Consider the following 27,500-nt stretch of genomic DNA (forward strand, 5'->3'; position numbering starts at 1 on the left):
CAATCCACTGTCTCATCTGCCCAATCCACTGTCTCATCAGCTCAATCCACTGTCTCATCAGCCCAATCCACTGTCTCATCAGCTCAATCCACTGTCTCATCTGCCCAATCCACTGTCTCATCAGCTCAATCCACTGTCTCATCAGCCCAATCCACTGTCTCATCAGCTCAGCCAGGTACTTTATGTACTAGGATCTACACCGGGAAAAAACATCAAGACATTATCTCCCATTTTCTTTTCGAAACTAGCAATTGGTTTTCAACAGTGGGGATTTGTCTCTCTCCGACATTTGCAACACCGTTTCAATATGGAAATGAGGTCTCCGGCTGTCCCAATGTAATGAAGGAGGCAGACAGGCTGGCTTTTTGAGGTCTCCAGCTGTCCCATTGTAATGAAGGAGGCAGACAGGCTGGCTTTTTGAGGTCTCCAGCTGTCCCATTGTAATGAAGGAGGCAGACAGGCTGGCTTTTTGAGGTCTCCGGCTGTCCCGTTGTAATGAAGGAGGCAGACAGGCTGGCTTTTTGAGGTCTCCAGCTGTCCCATTGTAATGAAGGAGGCAGACAGGCTGGCTTTTTGAGGTCTCCAGCTGTCCCATTGTAATGAAGGAGGCAGACAGGCTGGCTTTTTGAGGTCTCCAGCTGTCCCATTGTAATGAAGGAGGCAGACAGGCTGGCTTTTTGAGGTCTCCAGCTGTCCCATTGTAATGAAGGAGGCAGACAGGCTGGCTTTTTGAGGTCTCCAGCTGTCCCATTGTAATGAAGGAGGCAGACAGGCTGGCTTTTTGAGGTCTCCAGCTGTCCCATTGTAATGAAGGAGGCAGACAGGCTGGCTTTTTGAGGTCTCCAGCTGTCCCATTGTAATGAAGGAGGCAGACAGGCTGGCTTTTTGAGGTCTCCAGCTGTCCCATTGCAATGAAGGAGGCAGACAGGCTGGCTTTTTGAGGTCTCCAGCTGTCCCATTGTAATGAAGGAGGCAGACAGGCTGGCTTTTTGAGGTCTCCGGCTGTCCCATTGTAATGAAGGAGGCAGACAGGCTGGCTTTTTGAGGTCTCCGGCTGTCCCATTGTAATGAAGGAGGCAGACAGGCTGGCTTTTTGAGGTCTCCGGCTGTCCCATTGTAATGAAGGAGGCAGACAGGCTGGCTTTTTGAGGTCTCCAGCTGTCCCATTGTAATGAAGGATGCAGACAGCCTGGCTTTTTGAGGTCTCCAGCTGTCCCATTGTAATGAAGGAGGCAGACAGGCTGGCTTTTTGAGGTCTCCAGCTGTCCCATTGTAATGAAGGAGGCAGACAGGCTGGCTTTTTGAGGTCTCCGGCTGTCCCATTGTAATGAAGGAGGCAGACAGGCTGGCTTTTTGAGGTCTCCAGCTGTCCCATTGTAATGAAGGAGGCAGACAGGCTGGCTTTTTGAGGTCTCCAGCTGTCCCATTGTAATGAAGGAGGCAGACAGGCTGGCTTTTTGAGGTCTCCAGCTGTCCCATTGTAATGAAGGAGGCAGACAGGCTGGCTTTTTGAGGTCTCCAGCTGTCCCACTGTAATGAAGGAGGCAGACAGGCTGGCTTTTTGAGGTCTCCGGCTGTCCCATTGTAATGAAGGAGGCAGACAGGCTGGCTTTTTGAGGTCTCCGGCTGTCCCATTGTAATGAAGGAGGCAGACAGGCTGGCTTTTTGAGTTCTCCAGCTGTCCCATTGTAATGAAGGAGGCAGACAGGCTGGCTTTTTGAGGTCTCCAGCTGTCCCATTGTAATGAAGGAGGCAGACAGGCTGGATTTTTGAGGTCTCCAGCTGTCCCATTGTAATGAAGGAGGCAGACAGGCTGGCTTTTTGAGTTCTCCAGCTGTCCCATTGTAATGAAGGAGGCAGACAGGCTGGCTTTTTGAGGTCTCCAGCTGTCCCATTGTAATGAAGGAGGCAGACAGGCTGGATTTTTGAGGTCTCCAGCTGTCCCATTGTAATGAAGGAGGCAGACAGGCTGGATTTTTTTACTCAGCCAGTCGAAATCATGAATCGGCATTCTATTTTTATGAATATATATATACAAAGAAAAACACTGATTCCAGCTAGTTTGCTGTAATTCCAGCTTCAGTTTGAAGTGATTGTGTTAGCTGTGTAGTTGGCTATTTCAGCTTCAGTTTGAAGTGATTGTGTTAGCTGTGTAGTTGGCTATTTCAGCTTCAGTTTGAAGTGATTGTGTTAGCTGTGTAGTTGGCTATCTCTTCTGAGAAGTGGCCCGGCAAGTGAGCAAATGATCTATACCAGGCAAAATGTCACATCATTGTTATGGATGTATCCTCAACAAACCACTAGAACATTAAACCACTAAAACAGCTTAATTAACTTCTTGCCACTATAGGGGGTGCTGTTTCGCATTAGCATAATTTGCTCTACAGATTAAACGGCTTCCTACTCAATTCTTGCTCGTACAATATGCATATTATTATTATTATTGGATAGAAAACACTCTCTAGTTTCTATAGCCGTTGGAATTTTGTCTCTGAGTGAAACAGAACTCAATCTACAGCACTTTTCATGATAGGGAGTCAGATTTCAGACATCTTGGCCCCTGATCTGGAGTCAGTTTAAAGGTCCGTGTAAATGCTATGGAGAAACAGACACTTCTTACGTCTTCCCCTGGATGTCAGTACGTGATGACGCTTTGAATGGTGTCGATTGCGCAATCAGGGGCTGTATAAAACAGCAAATACCGGAAGTAGCTTCCCTTTGCTGCCTGCGCCTGGCGCAAGAAGGACGTCGGACTCGCCTCCTTCCAAGCTTTTGTTTAGCCAGTAATATTTCTCTGGTCATGTTTTTACTCGTTAGAGGTGTTAAAAACATCATAAGGTAGTTAATTTAAACCGTTTTATAGCAATTTATATCCGTTTAGTGCGATTTTGAGGCATTTATTTCTGAGACACTTTGAACCGCTGGGCACGTTTCCAGTTCATGCCGAACGTTAGTGGGCATTTCCACATGGCAAGAGGACAGCTTTCGACCAAAAGACGATTAGACCCAAGAAAGGATTCTTTGCCCAAGATTCTGATGGAAGAACAGCTCACAGTAAGAACAATTTATGATGATAAATCGTGTTTCTGTCGAAAAATGTTAAACGCTTATGCCGCCATTTTGTTTTGTATAGCTTCGCTTGGCGCAACCTGTATTGAAAAGTAAGGATAATTTAAAAAATGTAAATCAGCGATTGCATTAAGAACTAATTTGTCTTTCGATTCCTGTCAACCCTGTATTTTTTAGTCAAGTATATGATTAGCTATTGATTAAACTAGATCACTCTGAATGATGGCGACCGACATTTTCAGGCTTGTTTAGCTACTATTTTCATTGTATAACCACGTTTTTTTATGGCTAAATATGCACATTTTCGAACAAACTCTATATGTATGTTGTAATATGATGTTACAGGAGTGTCATCGGAAGAATTCTGAGAAGGTTAGTGAAAAAATTTATATATTTTGGCGATGATAACGATATCGCTCTCTTTGGCTTGAATTCATGCTGGGGTAACGTTTGCATATGTGGTATGCTAATATAACGATTTATTGTGTTTTCGCTGTAAAACACTTAGAACATCTGAAATATTGTCTGAATTCACAAGATCTGTGTCTTTCCATTGCTGTGAGCTGTATATTTTTATGAAATGTTTTATGATGAGTAAATTGGTAAAACACGTTGCTCTCTGTAGTAATTCTAGTCGAGTTGTGATGGTGGGTGCAATTGTAAACTATGATTTCTACCTGAAATATGCACATTTTTCTAACAAAACCTATCCTATACAATAAATATGTTATCAGACTGTCATCTGATGAGGTTTTTTCTTGGTTAGTGGCTATCAATATCTTTATTTGGCCGAATTGGTGATAGCTAGTGGTGGAGAGAGAAAATGGTGGACAAAGAAAAATGGTGTATTTTGCTAACGTGGTTAGCTAATAGATTTACATATTGTGTCTTCCCTGTAAAACATTTTAAAAAACAGAAATGATGGGTTTATTCACAAGATCTGTATCTTTCATCTGGTGTCTTGGACTTGTGATTTAATGATATTTAGATGCTACTATTTAATTGTGACGCTATGCTAGCGATGCTAATCAGTGTGGGGGGGGGGGGTGGGGGGTGATCCCGGATCCGGGGTTGAGGCTCGTTAGAGGTTAAACAAAAACACAAATGCAGCTACTTTGCTGTTATTCTGGCTGGGCTGTTTGACGTCACTGTGTTAGCCGATATTGGCTAGCTAGCAAGCAAGGGATAAGAACGTTACCAGTCATCATGGAAACGGAACATTTAGAACGAACGATTGGGTCGCATCCATAGATACAGAACAGAAAGACTGAACGATTGGGTCATATCCATAGATACAGAACAGAAAGACTGAACGATTGGGTCATATCCATAGATACAGAACAAAAAGACTGAACGACTGGGTCGCGTCCATAGATACTGAACGACTGGGTCGCGTCCATAGATACAGAACAAAAAGACTGAATGACTGGGTCGCGTCCATAGATACAGAACAGAAAGACTGAACGACTGGGTCGCGTCCATAGATACAGAACAAAATGACTGAATGACTGGGTCGCGTCCATAGATACAGAACAGAAAGACTGGGTCGCGTCCATAGATACAGAACAAAAAAACTGGGTCGCGTCCATAGATACAGAACAAAATGACTGAATGACTGGGTCGCGTCCATAGATACAGAACAAAATGACTGAATGACTGGGTCGCGTCCATAGATACAGAACAAAAAAACTGGGTCGCGTCCATAGATACAGAACCAAAAGACTGAACGACTGGGTCGCGTCCATAGATACAGAACAAAATGACTGAATGACTGGGTCGCGTCCATAGATACAGAACAGAAAGACTGGGTCGCGTCCATAGTTACAGAACAAAATGACTGAATGACTGGGTCGCGTCCATAGATACAGAACAAAATGACTGGGTCGCGTCCATAGATACAGAACAACGACTGGGTCACGTCCATAGATACAGAACCAAAAGACTGAACGACTGGGTCGCGTCCATAGATACAGAACAGAAAGACTGAACGACTGGGTCGCGTCCATAGATACAGAACCAAAAGACTGAACGACTGGGTCGCGTCCATAGATACAGAACAGAAAGACTGAACGACTGGGTCGCGTCCATAGATACAGAACAGAAAGACTGAACGACTGGGTCGCGTCCATAGATACAGAACCAAATGACTGGGTCGCGTCCATAGATACAGAACAAAAAGACTGAACGACTGGGTCGCGTCCATAGATACAGAACAAAAAAACTGAATGACTGGGTCGCGTCCATAGATACAGAACCAAAAGACTGAACGACTGGGTCGCGTCCATAGATACAGAACAAAATGACTGAATGACTGGGTCGCGTCCATAGATACAGAACCAAATGACTGAATGACTGGGTCGCGTCCATAGATACAGAACAAAATGACTGGGTCGCGTCCATAGATACAGAACAACGACTGGGTCACGTCCATAGATACAGAACCAAAAGACTGAACGACTGGGTCGCGTCCATAGATACAGAACAGAAAGACTGAACGACTGGGTCGCGTCCATAGATACAGAACCAAAAGACTGAACGACTGGGTCGCGTCCATAGATACAGAACAGAAAGACTGAACGACTGGGTCGCGTCCATAGATACAGAACAGAAAGACTGAACGACTGGGTCGCGTCCATAGATACAGAACCAAATGACTGGGTCGCGTCCATAGATACAGAACAAAATGACTGAACGACTGGGTCGCGTCCATAGATACAGAACAAAAAAACTGAATGACTGGGTCGCGTCCATAGATACAGAACCAAAAGACTGAACGACTGGGTCGCGTCCATAGATACAGAACAAAATGACTGAATGACTGGGTCGCGTCCATAGATACAGAACCAAATGACTGAACGACTGGGTCGCGTCCATAGATACAGAACAAAGTGACTGAACGACTGGGTCACGTCCATAGATACAGAACAAAATGACTGAACGACTGGGTCGCGTCCATAGATACAGAACCAAATGACTGAATGACTGGGTCACGTCCATAGATACAGAACAAAATGACTGAACGACTGGGTCGCGTCCATAGATACAGAACAAAAAGACTGAACGACTGGGTCGCGTCCATAGATACAGAACAGAAAGACTGAACGACTGGGCCACGTCCATAGATACAGAACAAAATGACTGAACGACTGGGTCGCATCCATAGATACAGAACAAAATGACTGAACGACTGGGTCGCGTCCATAGATACAGAACAAAATGACTGAACGACTGGGTCGCATCCATAGATACAGAACAGAAAGACTGAACGACTGGGCCACGTCCATAGATACAGAACAGAAAGAATGAAAGACTGGGCCACGTCCATAGATACAGAACAAAATGACTGAACGACTGGGTCGCGTCCATAGATACAGAACAGAAAGACTGAACGACTGGGTCACGTCCATAGATACAGAACAAAATGACTGAACGACTGGGTCGCGTCCGTAGATACAGAACAGAAAGACTGAACGACTGGGTCGCGTCCATAGATACAGAACAAAATGACTGAACGACTGGGTCATATCCGTAGATACAGAACAAAAAGACTGAACGACTGGGTCACGTCCATAGATACAGAACAAAATGACTGAACGACTGGGTCGCGTCCATAGTGTGGCAAAGAAGGGGGTCGAGTGATAAATGGCAGATATGTGAGAGCAGAACTAATAAACGGGCTCTGCCCGATCACTAAAATGGCCACCCCGATCAGAACTACAGATCACAAAATGGCCGACTGCCAAAACTACAAGTCCCAGAAGCAAGGGGAACCCTCAGAAGGTGGAGCCGACACACAGATAAAGGGTCAAGAAAAACCAGGAAGAGGGAGAGAGGGGTGGAAGGATCTATGAACCGTAGAGAAAGAGACAATAGATATTGGCCGGATTTACCGTGTATGAGCTGGACTGTTTTGGACTTACCTGTTGGCGTTTGGACCTGGACATACCGAGAACACGATTCGTGTACCGAACCCTGCTATCCTTGACCTTGCCAATGACCTGGGTGGACCATGACGGAGAAACAAACACACAGGTACTGTCCTGTTCGAAAGAACTCTCATTCTGGGGTAATTTGGTGACAGTTTCCCACTTAATTTGTGACAAACGCTCATAACCTTGAAGAGGTTTGCCACACGTGGTGGAGAATGTGGGCATATGGACTAACCATTCCGCTGGTTAGGTAAAAAATAAATAAAAAAAAATAAAAAAAAAAGTTCAGTTAGCACTCCAAAGGGGAGTCAGGTTTTTTTTTTTTTTTTGGGGCTTTGTTTGGTTAGGACAGTTTCTCAGGAAAATGAGTATGGAGGGAGCCATACAAGCCCTGTTACAAGCGGCGGCCACCCAACAAGAGGCAACTAGAGCTCAACAAATAGCTCATCAGGATGCAATGCGAATGTACCAGGACACGTTACAGGTCCAGCACCGCACCAACCAGCTGCTCAGAGAAGAGCAAGAGAGAAACACCCGGGAGTTAAGAGAAGGCCTAAAGGGGCTAGCGGACCAAATTGGGGCTCAATTACCAGCTGCAAATACCCAGAGGCGGGCCAATCATTTTCTTCAAAAAATGACAGCACAGGATGATGTGGAAGCATATCTTACCACCTTCGAAAGGACTGCAGAGAGGGAGAAGTGGCCGAAAGAAGAATGGGCAGGGCTTCTGGCACCATACCTGGCAGGGGACGCTCAAAAAGCGTATTTCGACCTGGAGTTGACAGATGCACAGGATTACGATAAACTAAAGGGAGAGATTCTGGCAAGACTGGGAGTGACCGATACCGTGAGGGCACACCGCTTTCACCAGTGGTCCTACCGATCTGGACAACCGCCCCGAACACAGATGTTCGACTTGATTCACCTGGCACGGAAATGGTTGCGACCGGAGACCCGTTCCTCCGCCGAGATTGTCGAGACCATCGTACTCAACCAGTTTCAGCGAGGTCTACCCCAAGAAGTGCGACGATGGGTTGGCCAGAACAAGGTACTTTCCGCCGACCATCTCGTGGGCCTAGTTGAACGGTATTGTACGGCAGGAACAGCTGAGCAGGCACAGGAGGAAAGATTCCCATTCCCCAGGCCTGGGCGAACCAGCGGACAGGGTAAGACTGTCCCAAAAGGTGGAGGGGGAAGAGAGCAGCGTGGGGGCATGAGGAAAGAATCAGAATCGGGCCGAGACACTAAGGGAGAAAACGGAAACCGGGACCGGGGGTCGAGGGGGTCTCCCGCCCGAACGCCTATTATCTGTTACAATTGTAATCGACCAGGACATATTGCAGCCTACTGCCCTATTAAAGAAGAGCCAATGCAATGTAACCTCGGTGAAAAAGAAGATGATATGTGGTATGCATGTCCTGTTGTAACCACTGTACTTGAAAGATCAAGAAACAAACATATGTGCAGGGTGACGGTTGAAGGGAAAGAGGTTGAAGCACTGCTGGATTCCGGCAGTATGCTAACCCTGGTCGTTGCAAACCTAGTGCCAACTCATAAACTGGATACAAGTCAGGATATCAGTGTTACATGCATTCATGGGGATACCCGTCTGTACCCCACAGCCTTAGTGAGCATACAAACAGAGGACGATCTGCTGAATTGTGAGGTCGGCGTGGTCCCAAAGATGCCATATGATGTAATATTGGGTAGACACTTTCCTAACTTTGCGAAGTTAGGCCAAAATAATGGCATATTTGAGAAGCCAACAACCCTGACCAAGCAGGAAGAAGCATGGGGCCTTCAACCAAAGCCAAGAAAAGAGGTCTCCCAGGGGCCAACCTCACAGGTGCTAGTAGGGGAGGATGAGGATGAAGTGGCAAACCTTGTTGACAACGAACAGCCCGGTACTAGTGGGGCTGGGGTCGATCTGAATCCAGAGGATGACGATCTAGAACCAGCAGACCTGGCAGGGTCCTTGACTAATTTCGGGATGGCCCAAAACCAGGATCCAACCCTGCTGCCAGAGCAGACGTGCAGGTCGTCGATGGTACTCCCATAAATGATGGGATGAGGCCTAATAGTTTTCCCCACTTCATTATGAAAAAGGGTTTGGTGTACAGAGTCTCAAAAATAGGGGTTGATGTGGTTGAACAGTTGTTGGTCCCCACCCGGTACCGGAGGACAGTACTGGATCTAGCTCATGGGCACATTCTGGGTGGACACCTTGGTATCGATAAAACCCGAGACCGGATTGTAAGGAGGTTTTACTGGCCAGGAATTCAGGCTGAAGTGGCTCGGCATTGTGGAGAGTGCCCGGAGTGCCAGTTAACCTCTTGAGCCTATGGGGGGTGCTATTTCGATCTTGGAAAAATTGGTCCCCAAATTAAACTGCCTCGTACTCAATTCTTGCTCGTACAATATGCATATTATTATTACTATTGGATAGAAAACACTCTCTAGTTTCTAAAACCGTTTGAATTATGTCTCTGAGTGAAACAGAACTCATTCTGCAGCACTTTTCCTGCCAGGGAGTGAGATTTCAGAAATCTCGGCCTCTGTTCCCAGGTCAGTTTATAAGTCCCTGTGAACGCTGTGGGGCTACAAACACTGCATACGCCTTCCTCTAGATGTCAGTAAGTGGTGACAATTTGAATGGAGTCGATTGCGCAATCTGGGACCTTATATTAGACCCTGGAGCGGAAGTGCCTTTCTTTTCAGCCGTGCGCTCGACGCAGAGTGGACGTCGGACTGGCCTCCTTCCAAGCTTTGGTTTAGCCAGTTCTATATCCCCGGTCATGTTTTTATTCGTTATAGGTGTTAAAGACATCATAAGGTAGTTAATTTAAACCGACTTATAGCAATTTATATCAGTTTATTGCGATTTTCTGGCATTTCTTTGTGACACACTTTCAAGAGTTGGACACTTTTCCGGTACATGCCGAACGTTAGTGGCCATTTCGACAGGACAAGAGGACATCTTTCGACCAAAAGACGATGGTTCTGGAGAAAGGACACCTTGCCCAAGATTCTGATGGAAGATCAGCTAATAGTAAGAACTATTTATGCTGATAAATCGTTGTTCTGTTGAAAATAGTCAAATGCATAAAACGCCATTACTTGCAATGTAGCCTTGCGTTATCGGACCCTGTATTGCGCAGCAACGTTAATTTAAAAAATGTAATTCAGCGATTGCATTAAGAACTAATTTGTCTTTCAATTGCTGTCCACCCTGTATTTTTTAGTCAAGTTTATGATTATTTATTGATTAGACTAGGTGACTCTCCAAGATGGCGCCCGACATTTTTCTGGGCAGCTTGGCAACTTTTCTCATTGTATAAGCACGATTTGTGCCGCTAAATATGCACATTTTCGAACAAACTCTATATGCCTTGTGTAATATGATGTTACAGGACTGTCATCTGAAGAATTCTGAGAAGGTTAGTGAAAAAATTAATATATTTTGGTGGTGATAACGTTATCGCTCTTTTTGCCTTGAATCAATGCTGGGGTGATGTTAGCACATGTGGTATGCTAATATAACGATATATTGTGTTTTCGCTGTAAAACACTTAGAAAATCTGAAATATTGTCTGGATTCACAAGATCTGTGTCTTTCAATTGCTGTACGCTGTGTATTTTTAAGAAATGTTTTATGATGAGTAATTAGGTAATACACGTTGCTCTCTGTAGTTATTCTAGTCGAGTTGTGATGGTGGCTGCAATGGTAAACTATGATTTATACCTGAAATATGCACATTTTTCTAACAAAACATATGCTATACAATAAATATGTTATCAGACTGTCATCTGATGAAGTTTTTTCTTGGTTAGTGGCTATTTATATCTTTATTTGGTCGAATTGGTGATAGCTACTGATGGAGTGAAAAAATGGTGGAGTAAGAAAACTTGTGTCTTTTGCTAACGTGGTTAGCTAATAGATTTACATATTGTGTCTTCCCTGTAAAACATTTTAAAAATCAGAAATGGTGGCTAGATTCACAAGAAGTGTATCTTTCATCTGGTGTCTTGGACTTGTGATTTAATGATATTTAGATGCTAGTATTTACTTGTGACGCTATGCTAGGCTATGCTAGTCAGCTTTTTTACTGGTGGGGGTGCTCCCGGATCCGGGTTTGGGAGGAACTAGAAGTTAACAGCTCCCCGACCAGCTGTTAGAAGCCCGTTAGTGCCACTCCCCATAATTGAAACGCCATTTGAGAGGATAGCGATGGATATAGTGGGCCCACTACCCAAGTCCGCCAGAGGACACCAATACATTCTGGTCATTCTAGATTATGCCACTCGCTACCCAGAAGCCATTCCCCTTCGGACGATGACTTCCAAAAATATTGCCAAGGAATTAGTGCTCTTGTTCATACGGGTAGGGGTTCCAAAGGAGATCCTTACTGACCAGGGGACCCCCTTTATGTCCCGCCTTATGGCGGACCTTTGTAAATTGTGGCAGGTGAAACAGTTGAGGACATCGGTTTACCATCCTCAGACGGACGGGCTGGTTGAGAGATTCAACAGGACCCTGAAGTCAATGCTCAGGAAGGTAATCGATAAGGATGGGAAAAACTGGGATTGCATGTTGCCGTATCTGATGTTTGCCATTAGAGAGGTTCCTCAAGCCTCGCTGGGGTTTTCTCCCTTTGAGCTGGTATATGGGAGGCACCCCCGGGGAATCTTAGACATCGCCCGGGAAACCTGGGAGCACCAATCCACCCCGTATACTAGTGTCATAGAGCACGCCACGGCAATGCAAGACAGGATAGCCACAGTCATGCCCATCGTCCGAGAGCACATGAGACAAGCACAAGAGCACCAGCGGCACACTTATAACCGGCAGGCTACCCTGAGGGAATTTCAACCGGGAGATAAGGTGTTAGTGCTGATCCCCACGGTAGAGTGCAAACTACTAGCCACATGGAAAGGACCATATGAAGTACTGGAGAGAATAGGAGAAGTGAATTATCGGATCCGACAGCCAGGTCGACGGCCACAGGAACAGATCTATCACATAAACCTGTTAAAAGCATGGAGAGAGAGAGAAACACTAATGGTCACATACCCTACACACACTCAGGGGGCAGCCGAAGTAAATATTTCACCTACTCTGTCCCCAGCACAAGTACAGGAAGTAAAGACCCTGATCCAGAAAAACAGAGATGTGTTTTCAGAGGTACCCGGCCGAACTGAGGTTACGGCTCACGATATCGTTTCCCTACCAGGGAGAAAAGTGAGCATGAGGCCATATCGGGTACCCGAGGCTCGACAGGCCGCAATTAGAGCAGAGACAGAGAAAATGTTGACAGCTGGAGTGATCGAGGAGTCACATAGTGAGTGGTCTAGCCCAATTGTGATGGTCTCCAAGCCCGATGGGTCTTTGCGGTTCTGTAACGACTTTCGGAAGGTAAATGAAATCTCCAAGTTTGATGCCTACCCCATGCCCCGAGTAGACGAACTACTGGAGAAAGTTGGTAAGCTCGGTACATTACGACCCTGGACCTGACAAAAGGGTACTGGCAAATTCCTCTGACCCCCAGGGCCAAAGAAAAGACAGCCTTTGCAACCCCTGACGGTTTGTTTCAATACACCGTCATGCCATTCGGCTTACACGGGGCCCCAGCCACCTTTCAACGGCTCATGAACAAGGTCCTAAAACCGCACCAGGCATACGCCGCAGCTTATTTAGATGACGTGGGAATCTACAGCCCTGATTGGGAATCCCACTTACCCCGGGTACAGGCGGTGTTAGACGCCCTTAGAAAGGCAGGGCTCACGGCGAACCCTGCCAAGTGTTATGTGGGGTTAGGGGAAACAGAGTATCTGGGATACACCGTGGGAAGAGGGTTAATCAAACCCCAACGTAAGAAGGTGGAGGCAATTAGAGAATGGCCGAAACCAGTAAATAAGAAGCAAGTTCGAGCGTTCCTAGGGCTGACTGGTTACTACCGGAAGTTCATCCCAAGTTATGCCACAGTGGCCGCCCCACTCACCGACATGACTAGAGCCAGAGGGCCAAACATGGTCAAATGGGATGAAAGGGCCACCAAAGCATTTAGGACATTACAGGAGGCTCTCTGCTGTAATCCAGTGCTAGTGGTACCAGACTTTGAGAAAGAGTTTGTGGTTCAGACGGATGCCTCAGAGGTCGGCTTGGGAGCAGTGCTATCCCAAGAGGTAGAAGGGGTGGAACACCCCATCCTGTTTTTAAGCAGGAAGCTGGAACCACGGGAAACCAACTACGCGGTCGTTGAGAAAGAGGCGCTGGCAGTAAAGTGGGCTCTAGAAAGCCTGAAATACTACCTGCTGGGGCGCCACTTCACCCTCATCAGTGACCATGCCCCACTCACCTGGATGCATAGGGCTAAAGAGAAGAACGCTCGGGTGATGCGGTGGTTTTTGAGTCTCCAACCATTTCACTTTGACTTGAAACACAAAGCAGGGAAGGAAATGGGAAATGTGGATGGGTTATCCCGCATGCACGCATATTTTGCTGCGGTAGCCCGACCTAGGGGGTCGGATCTAGGGGGGGAGATGTGTGGCAAAGAAGGGGGTCGAGTGATAAATTGCAGATATGTGAGAGCAGAACTAATAAACGGGCTCTGCCCGATCACTAAAATGGCCACCCCGATCAGAACTACAGATCACAAAATGGCCGACTGCCAAAACTACAAGTCCCAGAAGCAAGGGGAACCCTCAGAAGGTGGAGCCGACACACAGATAAAGGGTCAAGAAAAACCAGGAAGAGGGAGAGAGGGGTGGAAGGATCTATGAACCGTAGAGAAAGAGACAATAGATATTGGCCGGATTTACCGTGTATGAGCTGGACTGTTTTGGACTTACCTGTTGGCGTTTGGACCTGGACATACCGAGAACCCGATTCGTGTACCGAACCCTGCTATCCTTGACCTTGCCAACGACCTGGGTGGACCATGACGGAGAAACAAACACACAGGTACTGTCCTGTTCGAAAGAACTCTCATTCTGGGGTAATTTGGTGGCAGTTTCCCACTTAATTTGTGACAAACGCTCATAACCTTGAAGAGGTTTGCCACAATAGATACAGAACAAAAAGACTGAACGACTGGGTCGCGTCCATAGATACAGAACCAAAAGACTGAACGACTGGGTCGCGTCCATAGATACAGAACAAAATGACTGAACGACTGGGTCGCGTCCGTAGATACAGAACAGAAAGACTGAACGACTGGGTCGCGTCCATAGATACAGAACAAAATGACTGAACGACTGGGTCATATCCGTAGATACAGAACAAAAAGACTGAACGACTGGGTCACGTCCATAGATACAGAACCAAAAGACTGAACGACTGGGTCGCGTCCATAGATACAGAACAAAAAGACTGAACGACTGGGTCGCGTCTCTGGCAACAGAACCAATAGAACGAACGACCAGCCGGCTTTGGTAGCAACCCTAGCTTTGTTTCGGGACTATATCTTGTAGAAGGATGTTAAAATATCAACAAATTAATCCAAATAATATTTAGTTTTAATGAAAATATGTTGAATATGTTGGTAACACTCAGAACTCTTGGTTTCGGCAAATGTTCTCAAAAAACATAAATAAATAAATAATAATATAAATACTGTCGAAGCCAGTGTTTGGAGGATATATTTGCACGGTTTGCTAACAACACCCGTTCGAATATATCCTCCAAAAATCTGCTTCTCTGGCATCACTTTAATAATCATCGGTACAACTGCACAGTTTCTGTATTATGGGAACAATTTTCCGCAAACTAAGGAATGTTCTGAGTTTGGAGGGACATGGAGTAGTCTTTCCAATTTGAGTACTTGTACATCTGTCTATCCTGGAAGAAAATGACAGATATGGAGAAGAGGATGACAGATATGGAGAACAGGACGACATATATGGAGAAGAGGATGACAGATATGGAGAAGAGGATGACAGATATGGAGAACAGGATGACAGATATGGAGAACAGGACGACAGATATGGAGAAGAGGATGACAGTTATGGAGAAGAGGATGACAGATATGGAGAAGAGGATGACAGATACGGAGAAGAGGATGACATATATGAGGAAGAGGAGAAGAGGATGACAGATATGGAGAAGGAGACGACAGATATGGAGAAGAGGATGACAGATACGGAGAAGAAGATGACAGATATGGAGAAGAGGACGACAGATATGGTGAAGAAGATGACAGATATGGAGAAGAGGACAACAGATATGGAGAAGAGGACGACAGATATGGAGAAGATGATGACATATATGAGGAAGAGGAGAAGAGGATGACAGATATGGAGAAGGAGACGACAGATATGGAGAAGAGGATGACAGATACGGAGAAGAAGATGACAGATATGGAGAAGAGGACGACAGATATGGTGAAGAGGATGACAGATATGGAGAAGAGGAGGATGACATATACGGAGAAGAGGACGACAGATACGGAGAAGAGGATGACAGATACGGAGAAGCGGATGACAGATACGGAGAAGAGGATGACAGATATGAGGTAGAGGAGAAGAGGATGACAGATATGGAGAAGAGGATGACAGATACGGAGAAGAGGATGACATATATGAGGAAGAGGAGAAGAGGATGACAGATATGGAGAAGGAGACGACAGATATGGAGAAGAGGATGACAGATACGGAGAAGAAGATGACAGATATGGAGAAGAGGACGACAGATATGGTGAAGAAGATGACAGATATGGAGAAGAGGACAACAGATATGGAGAAGAGGACGACAGATATGGAGAAGATGATGACGGACATGGAGAAGTGGATGACAGATATGGAGAAGAGGATGACAGACATGTAGAAGAGGATGACAGATATGGAGAGAGTATTGAGTCAGAGGAAAATAGAGAAAAAAATACTTATTTGGAGAAGATGGAGATGTAGAGAGGAGAAAGAGGAGAGAAGAAAAAGTACTTGTTTGTACTCGTACCTCTTTGAGGGAGAAGACATAGATATGGAGAATGAGATAAGAGAGAAACAGGAAGTACTCATACCTCTTTGGGGAGGAATGTGGAGGACAGAGAAGATAAAGTGCAGTACTCATACCTCTTTGGGGAGGAATGTGGAGGACAGAGAAGATAAAGTGCAGTACTCATACCTCTTTGGGGAGAATGTGGAGGACAGAGAAGATAAAGTGCAGTACTCATACCTCTTTGGGGAGAATGTGGAGGACAGAGAAGATAAAGTGCAGTACTCATACCTCTTTGGGGGAGGAATGTGGAGGACAGAGAAGATAAAGTGCAGTACTCATACCTCTTTGGGGGAGGAATGTGGAGGACAGAGAAGATAAAGTGCAGTACTCATACCTCTTTGGGGGAGAATGTGGAGGACAGAGAAGATAAAGTGCAGTACTCATACCTCTTTGGGGAGCATGTAGAGGACAGAGAAGATAAAATGCAGTACTCATACCTCTTTGGGGAGAATGTGGAGGACAGAGAAGATAAAGTGCAGTACTCATACCTCTTTGGGGGACAGGATAGAGATGTAGTCCTCGTAGATCATGCGTGCCTTCTCCTCCACTGTGTTCTTGTTCATCTCCTGTTTGAGGTCTTCACAGGCCAGCCAGAACAACATGTTCTCCTCACTGTACTCAGTCCTTAGGAACTCCCTGAACACGTTCCGACCTGCAGGATTCTTCATCAGCTTATCAAACGACTGGGCCCAGATCCTTATCTCATCTAATGTTGGTTTGGTGCTGGGGGGAGGAGGGGAGGGAGAAGGTGAGTGAGGGATAGGGAGGGAGAGAGTGAGGGAGAGACAGAGTGAGGGATTGGGAGGGAGAGAGAGAGAGAGAGAGAGAGAGAGAGGGATATTGCATTTATCAATATTGCATATAAACTATTCTAAAATATTATTTAAGATTAGAAAAAGTGTGATTTATCAAACAATCTTATGAGTGTCATACACACACTGGTAGGAGATAACCATTGATAAATACCAATTGTTCTCAGCCTCAATGCTCAGTGCATGACTGTCTATTTCACCCCTAATTAACCATATAGGGTCTAAATCACCCCAGTAAAGCCCGTGAGAATATACAACGCCGTACCATGAAATTGCCTTGAAAGGCGCAAAACAAAAAAGCGTAGAAGTTTTTTTTAAATCTATTTTTACATTTTATTATATATTTTTTTTTTTTTTTTTTTTTACCGCAATAGAGGCGCTAGTGTCAGTGATTGAGTGTTATTTGGCTCCCTCAGTTGTGGCTTAAACTTCTTCTTGATAGGGGGCGCAATTGAAACATATGGCAAAATATGCGTACCCATTTTAAACTGCCTATTTCTCATCCCCCGAAACTAGAATATGCATATAATAGTCAGATTAGGATAGAAAACACTCTGAAGTTTCCAAAACTGTAAGAATTTTGTCTGTGAGTTAAACAGAACTTTTATTGCAGGTGAAAACCTGAGAAAATTTCAAGCAGGAAGTGGCACTAATTTTGAGAGCTCTGTGTTCGAAAGCCTTCCTATTGCATATGTGAAGTCTCATCAATAAGACCTCTTTTTCTATGTCTTCCCTAAGGTGTCAACAGCTTTTAGACGTAGTTTCAGGCCTTTATTTTGAAGGATGAGCTTGTAAGAGCAAATTGAGCAAGTGGACAGGTGGGGGCTCTCCGGGTGAATCATGCGTAAATCTGAAAAGGTAGCCATTGTTTCTCTCGCTCTAGTGAGAAGTCAACTGTGCCGGTTGATTTATTATCGAATAGATTTGTGAAAAACACAATGAAGTTGGATCAGAAACAACGGTTGGCATGTTTATGTGGACATTATGGATATCATTTGGAATTTTTTTCGCCGTTGTCGCGAACGCTTTTTCCTGTGAATTCCTGGTCATGACGCAACAAACAAACAGAGTTATTTGGATGTGAAACATATCTTTATGGAACAAAAGGAACATTTGCTGTCTAACTGGGAGTCTCGTGAGTGAAACCAACCGAAAATCAACTAAGGTAAACGATCCATTTGATTGCTTTGCTGGATGTTGTTACCGAGTTACCTGACGCTAGCTGTTCTTATTGTTTTGTCGAGCGATCGATACATTTACACATGCATGTATTGCTTTCGCTGTAAAGCATCATTTCAAAATCTGAGACGACAGATGGATTAAGGAAAGGCTAAGCTGTGTTTTGCAATACTCCACTTGTGATTTCATGAAATTATATTTTATGATTACCCTCTGGCGCTAGGCTAGGCTATGCTAGTCAGGGTTTTTAATGACAGAAAACCCGGATCCGGGATGGGTAGTGTTAGTGGAATTAAATAATTCCTCTAATGTACTCATTAATTAAATTCAATCTGTCTATTTATAAGAATTTGTAAGATACTTATTAACATAAAATAGACAGGATACAGTCTCATCAAAATTAGATAATAGTGTTTATTCTCGGAGCACACTGCCATTTGATCATAAACACAGGTTTATATACAAGATATGACGTCATAGGTTACAGAATTAAGTCTCATTGTCCTGACAAATAGAAAACAGGTTCAAAAGTTCATTCCAACTTCACAGGGCACTCACATGACACATATATAATCATTTATCCTGAAGGCTCACTATAATTTATTACCACTTTAGCAGACAACTCAAGATAATGGAAGACCTAAAAAGTTTATCTAAACACCTCAGGGCTAAGTTGGGTCAGTTCAACCATAGTTTAACGACCCTTTCTGCTTATTTTATGACCCACAACACAAATCTCTTTTCACCAGGCATGCAGAGTTCAATTTGTTATAGTTTTATCTAAAGCTAGAATTTGTTTTAACTATTTATTAACAAAATTCCTAACAATCCACCCTAAATAACAAAACAATTCATAGCTACATATTAAATATCATATAGAAACTTAAATGTTATACAAGAATAAAACCACATCAATACATGTATTTACACTCCATCAACATCAATGATTGTTCTAACTTATATCAGAATTATAACACTTCTATTAGGATTTTTGTTACAATCTTAATTAAAGAAACAGTCTATACATTGAAACATGTAACCGTCTAAATTCTCTAAACGTCAAATACAGTCTCGTCCAATCTCGGTTCCTCATAATTAAAAGATCCGGAATCGTTCTCCACTAGATCCGGCTCGAAGGACCAATTGTTAGTGGAATTAAATAATTCCTCTAATGTATTCATTAATTAAATTCAATCTGTCTATTTATAAGAATTTGTAAGATACTTATTAACATAAAATAGACAGGATACAGTCTCATCAAAATTAGATAATAGTGTTTATTCTCGGAGCACACTGCCATTTGATCATAAACACAGGTTTATATACAAGATATGACGTCATAGGTTACAGAATTAAGTCTCATTGTCCTGACAAATAGAAAACAGGTTCAAAAGTTCATTCCACCTTCACAGGGCACTCACATGACACATATATAATCATTTATCCTGAAGGCTCACTATAATTTATTACCACTTTAGCAGACAACTCAAGATAATGGAAGACCTAAAAAGTTTATCTAAACACCTCAGGGCTAAGTTGGGTCAGTTCAACCATAGTTTAACGACCCTTTCTGCTTATTTTATGACCCACAACACAAATCTCTTTTCACCAGGCATGCAGAGTTCAATTTGTTATAGTTTTATCTAAAGCTAGAATTTGTTTTAACTATTTATTAACAAAATTCCTAACAGTAGCAATGAAAGGTTAACCAGTAAATATTAAAACATGCAGTGCCCTCCGTAATTAGTGAGCTGGTTTCTCTTATTTTGGCTCTATACTTCAAAAGTTTTGGATTTGAAATCAAACAATGACTATGAGGTTAAAGCGCAGACCGTCAGCTTTAATTTATTATTCATGCATATCAGGTGAACCATTTAGAAATTACAATTTGGAACAAATGAATTTATATGTGTATGAAAGTAGTAAAAAGTATTTTGGTCCAATATTCATAGAATGCAATGACTACATCAAGCTTGTGACTACAACTTTTGTTGGATGCATTTGATGTTGGTTTTGGTCCGTGTTCAGATTATTTTTTGTGCCAAAACAAAAATAATAAAAAGCTTCTAATTGGCTCATTCACCCTCCCCTCCTCGCCCCTGTAACTATTCCCCAGGTCGTTGCTGTAAATTAGAATGTGTTCTCAGTCAATTTACCTGGTAACATAAGGGTTCATAAAATAACTAAATAAAGTATCAATTTTTTACACTTAAATAATAATTTTAAAAAAGGTAAATAATGTCTTGTGTCATTTTGGAGTCACTTTTATTGTAAATAAGAATAGAATATGTTTCTAAACACTTCTACATGAATGTGGATGCTACCATGGTTACGGATAATCCTGAATGAATCGTGAATAATGATGAGGGAGATACACAAATATTATGTACAATGGCTTGCGAAAATATTCACCCCCCTTGGCATTTATCCTATTTTGTTGCCTTACAACCTGGAATTAAAATGGATTTTGGGGGGGGGGTTGTATAATTTGATTTACACATCATGCCTACCACTTAACATATTTTGTATTGCGAAACAAACAAGAAATAAGACAAAAAAAATTGAAAACTTGAGCATTTATAACTATTCAACCCCCCCAAAGTCAATATGTTGGAGAGTCACCTTTTGCAGCAATTGCAGCTGCAAGTCTCTTGGGGTATGTCTCTCTATAAGCTTGGCACATCTAGCCACTCTGATCCCCCCCCCCCCCCCCCCCCCCATTCATTTGCCAAAGCTCCACAGCGGAGATTTGAAGTATCTGTCCATAGGACCAGTTTAAGCCGTACCCTCCACAGAGCCGGGCTTTACGGAAGAGTCCGGGCTTTCCAAACATTCTAAAGTGCATACATCAACTGGGCAGGTTCAGCCCTTTACAGCCCTCCAAATGTCCTCTATGCAAATTATGAGGGCACACAATCAGAATTCTGAATAACGGCACAGCTATTCGTGTCCTATTTCACTGTGGAAAAGGGGGCCGCAATACATGTCATGTTGATATGATTTTCAGTCTGTTTCCATATGACTGGTTTCCAGGGATCATAAGGAAAAATCCTCTAATTTAATTGCTACGTGTATTTACAATCCCCTTCTACAAAGTGATTACTCATTTGCCTCGCTTTAATTAATTTATAAATCCAGTGCATGGAGATTATATCGGATAAAGGAAAGTGTATGTTTTTTCCACTTGGAACCGGCAGGTTTGCTCGACCATATTCACGGTTTCTTCGCTAGTAAAAGTGGTGGGAATTATGAGGGAATTAAGTAAAGGTCGGAATATGGTGTAACTGTAGACACACCTTCATTTCTTTGATCTCCACCCCAAACGAAAAGCGGGTGAATAGCGTGCCATTCTCGTGCTTAAATTCAAGGTCAGAATAGGCACAGAGAGAGACGGATGTAAAAAGTGAATTTACGTTCCATTTACGCGCGCTTAACTCAGGTCGGAAATCAGGGCCTATATGAATAGTTTAGTTCCAAAACGACATTAAAAAAAACACTATGGCTGTGTTTACCACAAGCAGCACATTTCTGATACGTTTTCCACTAATTGGTCTTTTCACTTCATATCTTTTCCAAAGCTGATCTGATTGTCAAAAAAAATATTCAGAATTCGACTGCCTGAATTGGGCTGCCTGCCTTTGAAGCTAATTTCTGAAGCTTTTATATTGAAATAGTCTACATATAAATATAAATACAGTGGATTTTACACTGCATACTACCATTCTAAAAGTGCATTTTAACTCCCAGGATGCAATGCTCCACCAAAAACAGTGGTTAGCAAGACCAGACAAACGCGAAGTAATCTAAATATATTGTTGTCATAGCTAAATTATGAGTGCATTTTTTCACATTACTTTTGTAATGTAATCATATTATAATGCTCACAGGAATGCTCTGTACAGTATCTTCACGTCATGGTCACTTAGCAACTATTTGGATTTAGTCGTTGGTAGAATAATGTCATGTGTAAAATAGTTGTTGTTTTTGGAACTAAACCTCCCTTGAAAAAGCACTGCACTGCTTTGTAAAAACCTTTTGCATAGTTGTTTCGGTGAGCTGGACCCGCTCTGTAATCAAAATATTCCCATAGTTGTTTTATCAACAAGCTGCGGGCACTGAGGTATAATGGCATTCGTGCAAAAACTGCGAAACACCGCATTTAATTATGGCAAGGTGAACGTAACTTAACTAAATTACTATCGCCCCGTAGCACTCACTTCTGTCATCATGAAGTGCTTAGAGAGACCAGTCAAGGATCATATTTGTATTTGTATTTATTATGGATCCCCATTAGCCGATGCCAAAGCAGCAGCTACTCTTCCTGGGGTCCAGCAAAAATGAAGGCAGTTATTTAATTTTAAAAACATTATAATACATTCGCAGATTTCACAACACACTGTGTGCCCTCAGGCCCCTATTCCACCACTACCACATATCCACAGTACTAAATCCATGTGTATGTATAGTGCGTATGTTATTGTGTGTGTGTGTGTGTGTCAATGTTTGTGTTGCTTCACACACCCTCCCCACTTGTTCCCTAAGGTGTTTTTTTAACTGTTTTTTAAATCTAATTGTACTGCTTGTGTCAGTTACCTGATGTGGAATAGAGTTCCACGTAGTCATGGCTCTGTGTACAGTCGTGGCCAAAGGTTTTGAGAATGACACAAATATTAATTTTCACAAAGTCTGCTGCCTCAGTTTGTATGATGACAATTTGCATATACTCCAGAATGTTATGAAGAGTGATCAGATGAATTGCAACTAATTGCAAAGTCCCTCTTTGCCATTCAAAATAACTGAATCCCCCCAAAAACATTTCCACTGCATTTCAGCCCTGCCTCAAAAGGACCAGCTGACATCATGTCAGTGATTCTCTCGTTAACTTTTTAGGGATAGGGGGCAGCATTTTCACTTTGGATGAATAGCGTGCCCAGAGTGAACTGCCTCCTACTCTGTCCCAGATGCTAATATATGCATATTATTATTACTATTGGATAGAAAACACTCTGACGTTTCTAAAACTGTTTGAATTATGTCTGTGAGTATAACAGAACTCATATGGCTGGCAAACTTCCAAACAGGAAGTGAGAATTCTGAGAAGGGTCGATGTGAAAGTCATCGCCTATTCAATTCCCTGTAATATATGGATCTGTTTGCACTTCCTACGCCTTCCACTAGATGTCAACAGTCAGTAGAACGTGGAATGAAGCCTCTAGTGTGATGTGGGGCCGGATGCCAGCTATTTGAGTCAGTGGTCTGGCAGAATGCTAGTTCCTGGTCACGCGCGCTACTCATGAAATGGCAATGTGTGCCATTACTTATACAGACATGAAGAAATGCTCCGGTTGGAACGTTATTGGATATATATGATAACAACATCCTGAAGATTGATTCTCTACTAAGTTTGACCAGTTTATTCGACTTGTAATATAACTTTTTGAAGTTTTCGTCCGACGTTTGCCTGCATCTGCGCGAGCGTTTGGACACGTGTACTACACATGCTAGCAAAAGTTGCTAATTCGACATAAGTAATGGACATTATCGAACAAAACAACGATTTATTGTGGAACTAGGATTCCTGGCATTGCATTCTGATGAAGATAATCAAAGGTAAGGGAATATTTATGATGTAATTTCGTATTTCTGTTGACTCCAACATGGCGGAGAAATTTTGTTAAATCTGAGCGCCGTCTCAGATTATTGCATGGTGTGCTTTTTACTAAGGTTTTAAAAAAATCTGACACAGCGGTTGCATTAAGAACAAGTGTATCTTTAATTATATGTAAAACAAGTATCTTTCATCAAAGTTTATGATGAGTATTTCTGTTATTTGACGTGGCTCTCTGTAATTACTCCGGATATTTTGGAGGCATTTCTGAACATGGCGCCAATGTAAACCGAGATTTGTGGATATAAATATGCACATTATCGAACAACACATACATGTATTGTGTAACATGATGTCCTATGAGTGTCATCTGATGAAGATTATCAAAGGTTAGTGATTCATTTTATCTCTATTTCTGGAAAAATGGCTGTGTGTTTTTTGGATTTGGTGGTGATCTAACATAAATATATGTTGTGTTTTCGCTGTAAAACATTTTAAAAATCAGACACGATGGGTAGATTAACAAGATGTTTATCTTTCATTTGCTGTATTGGACTTGTTAATGTGTGAAAGTTACATATTTCTAAAAAATATTTTTGAATTTTGCGCGCTGCTTTTTCAGCGGAATGTTGTGGGTGTTCCGCTAGCGGAACCCCTGGGCGAGAAAGGTTAAGAAACGGACTGTTAGAACTGTTAAGGCTCCATGGATTGATGAGGGTTAGGGTTAGGGTTAGAAAAAACTGTATGGTTGAAAGAGATGGGGCAAAAGGAGTGGCTAATAAGTCTGGCTGTACATCTGACTGGCTGACTTCCTGCAAATTGAGAAATTATGTGACAAAACTCAACAAAAAAGAAGAAGAAACTGTATTATGAAGCCAAGATCAATGATATAAAAAATGATGGAAAAGAAAACTTTGGAGTACTTTAAATGAAATTATGGGCAGAAAGATATTCAACTCCATCTTTTATCGATTCAGATTGCTTATTCATCACAAAACCATCTGATGTTGCCAATTATTTTAATGATTATTTCATTGGCAAAGTGGGCAAGAAATGCCAACAACAAACAGTGAGCAATTGTATTAATGCATAAAAAAAACAAATAATGAAAGAAAAGCATTGCAAGTTAGAATTTTGTAAAGTTAGTGTGGGAGAGGTGGAACAATTATTGTTATCGATCAATAATGACAGACCTCCTGGCAATCACAACTTAGATGTAAAGCTACTGAGGATGGTAGCTGACTCTATAGCCACTCCTATCTGTCATTTCTTTAATCTGAGCCCAGAGGAAAGTATTTGTCCTCAGCCCTGGAGGGAAGCCAAAGTAATTATGCTACCCAAGAGTTGTAAAGTGGCCTTTACTGGTTCTAACATCCAACCTATCAGCTTAGTTCCAGCTCTTAGCAAATGGTTGGAAAAAATTGTGTTTGAGCAAATACAATGCTATTTCTCTGTAAACAAATTAACAACATACTTTCATCATGCTTATAGAGAAGGGCACTCAACATGTACTGCACTGACACAAATGACTGATGATTGGCTGAAAGAAATCGATAATAAGAAGATTGTGGGAGCGGTACTGTTAGATCTCAGTGCAGCCTTTGATATTATTAACCATAACTTGTTGTTGAAAAAACGTATATGTTATGGCTTCTCAACCTCTGCCATATCGTGGATTCAGAGCTATCTATCTAATAGAACTCAGAGGGTTTTCTTTAATGGAAGCTTCTCTAATGTCAAACATGTAAAGTGTGGTGTACCGCAGGGCAGCTCTCTAGGCCATCTACTCTTTTCTATTTTTACCAATGACCTGCCACTGGCATTAAACAAAGCATGTGTGTCCATGTAGGCTGATGATTCAACCATATACGCATCAGCAACCACAGCTAATGAAGTCACTAAAACCCTTAACAAAGAGTTGCAGTCTGTTTTGGAATGGGTGGCCAGTAATAAACTGGTCCTGAACATCTCTAAAACTAAGAGCATTGTATTTGGTACAAATCATTCCTTAAGGGCTAGACCTCAGCTGAATCTGGTAATGAATAGTGTGGCTGTTGAACAAGTTGAGGAGACTAAATTACTTGGTGTTACCTTAGATTGTAAACTGTCATGGTCAAGACATATAGATTCAATGGGTGTAAAGACAGGGAGAGGTCTGTCCATAATAAAGAGATGCTCTGCTTTTTTGACACCACACTCCACAAAGCAAGTTCTGCAGGCTCTAGTTTTGTCTAATCTTGATGATTGTCCAGTAGTGTGGTTGAGGGCTGCAAGGAAAGACCTAGTTAAGCTGCAGCAGGCCAGAACAAAGTGCCACGTTTTTCTCTTCATTGTAATCAGAGGGCTGATATAAATACTATGCAGCCAGTCTCTCTTGGCTAAGAGATGAGGAGAGACTGACTGCATCACTTTTTTTTAATAAGAAACAATGTGTTGAAAATCCCAAATTGTTTGCATAGTCAACTTACACACAGCTCTGACACACACACTTATCCCACCAGACATGCCACCAGGGGTCTTTTCACAGTCCCCAAATCCAGAACAAATTCAAGAAAGCGTACAGTATTATATAGAGCCCTTATTGCATGGAACTTCCTTCCATCTCATATTGCTCAAATAAACAGCAAACCTGGTTTCAAAAAACAGATAAAGCAACACCTCACGGCACAACGCCTCTCCCCTATTGGACCATAGTTTGTGTGTATGTATTGATATGTAGGCTACGTGTGCCTTTAAAAAATATATATGTAGTTCTGTCCTTGAGCTGTTCTTGTCTAATGATGTTCTGTATTATGTCTCATGTTTTGTGTGGACCCCAGGAAGAGTAACCGCTGCTTTTGCAACAGCTAATGGGGATCCTAATAAAATACCAAATACCACACCTGGACAAAAGGAACACCCATGTGAGAAAGCTGTTCATTGACTACAGCTCAGCGTTCAACACCATAGTGCCCACAAAGATTATCAATAAGCTAAGGACCTGGGACTAAACACCTCCCTCTGCAACTGGATCCTGGACTTCCTGACGGCCCCCAGGTGGTAAGGGTAAGTAACAACACGTCTGCCACGATGAATCCTCAACACGGGGGCCACTCAGGGGTGCGTGCTCAGTCCCCTCCTGTACTCCCTGTTCACTCATGACTGCACGGCCAGGCATGACTCCAACACCATCATTAAGTTTGCTGATGACACAACAGTGGTAGGCCTGATCACCGACAACGATGAGACAGCCTATAGGGAGGAGGTCAGAGACCTGGCCTTGTGGTGCCAGGACAACAACCTCTCGCTCAACGTGATCAAGACAAAGGAGATGATTGTGGACTAAAGGAAAAGGAGGACCGAGCACGCCCCCATTCTCATCGATGGGGCTGTAGTCGAGCAGGTTGAGAGCTTCAAGTTCCTTGCGTCCACATCACTAACAAACGAACATGGTCCAAACACACCAAGACAGTCGTGAAGAGGGCACGACAACACCTTTTCCCCATCAGGAGACTGAAAAGATCCTGAGATCTCAGATCTCAGATCCTCAAAAGGTTTTACAGCTGCACCATCGAGAGCATCTTGCCTGGTTGCATCACTGCCTGGTACGGCAACTGCTCTGCCTCCGACGGCAAGGCACTACAGAGGGTAATGCGTACGGCCCAGTACATCACTGGGGCCAAGCTTCCTGCCATCCAGGACCTCTATACCAGGCGGTGTCAGAGGAAGGCCTTAAAAATTGCCAAAGACTCCAGCCACCCTAGTCATAGACGGTCCTTTCGGCTACCGCACGGCAAGCAGTACCGGAGCACCCATTGTCTATGTCCAAGAGGCTCCTAAATAGCTTCTACCCCCAAGCCATAAGACTGTTGAACAATTAATCAAACGACTACCCGGACATATTTACATTGATTTGATTTACATTGAATTAT

At 43.1% G+C, this 27,500-nt stretch overlaps 1 protein-coding gene across 3 annotated transcripts in view; it reads right to left on the reverse strand.

Moving 5' to 3' along the window:
- rgs19 (regulator of G protein signaling 19) overlaps positions 1 to 27,500 on the reverse strand; it is a 107,748-nt gene that overhangs the window by 14,452 nt on the left and 65,796 nt on the right. For all 3 annotated transcript variants that reach the window (XM_039007774.1, XM_039007773.1, XM_039007775.1), the window contains one exon: positions 16,479 to 16,713. In XM_039007774.1, the coding sequence (XP_038863702.1) occupies positions 16,479 to 16,713 (235 nt within the window). The remainder of the gene's footprint in view (positions 1 to 16,478; positions 16,714 to 27,500) is intronic.

The sequence above is a fragment of the Salvelinus namaycush genome, chromosome 14, assembly GCF_016432855.1.
Source record: "Salvelinus namaycush isolate Seneca chromosome 14, SaNama_1.0, whole genome shotgun sequence".
Lineage (NCBI taxonomy): Eukaryota > Metazoa > Chordata > Actinopteri > Salmoniformes > Salmonidae > Salvelinus > Salvelinus namaycush.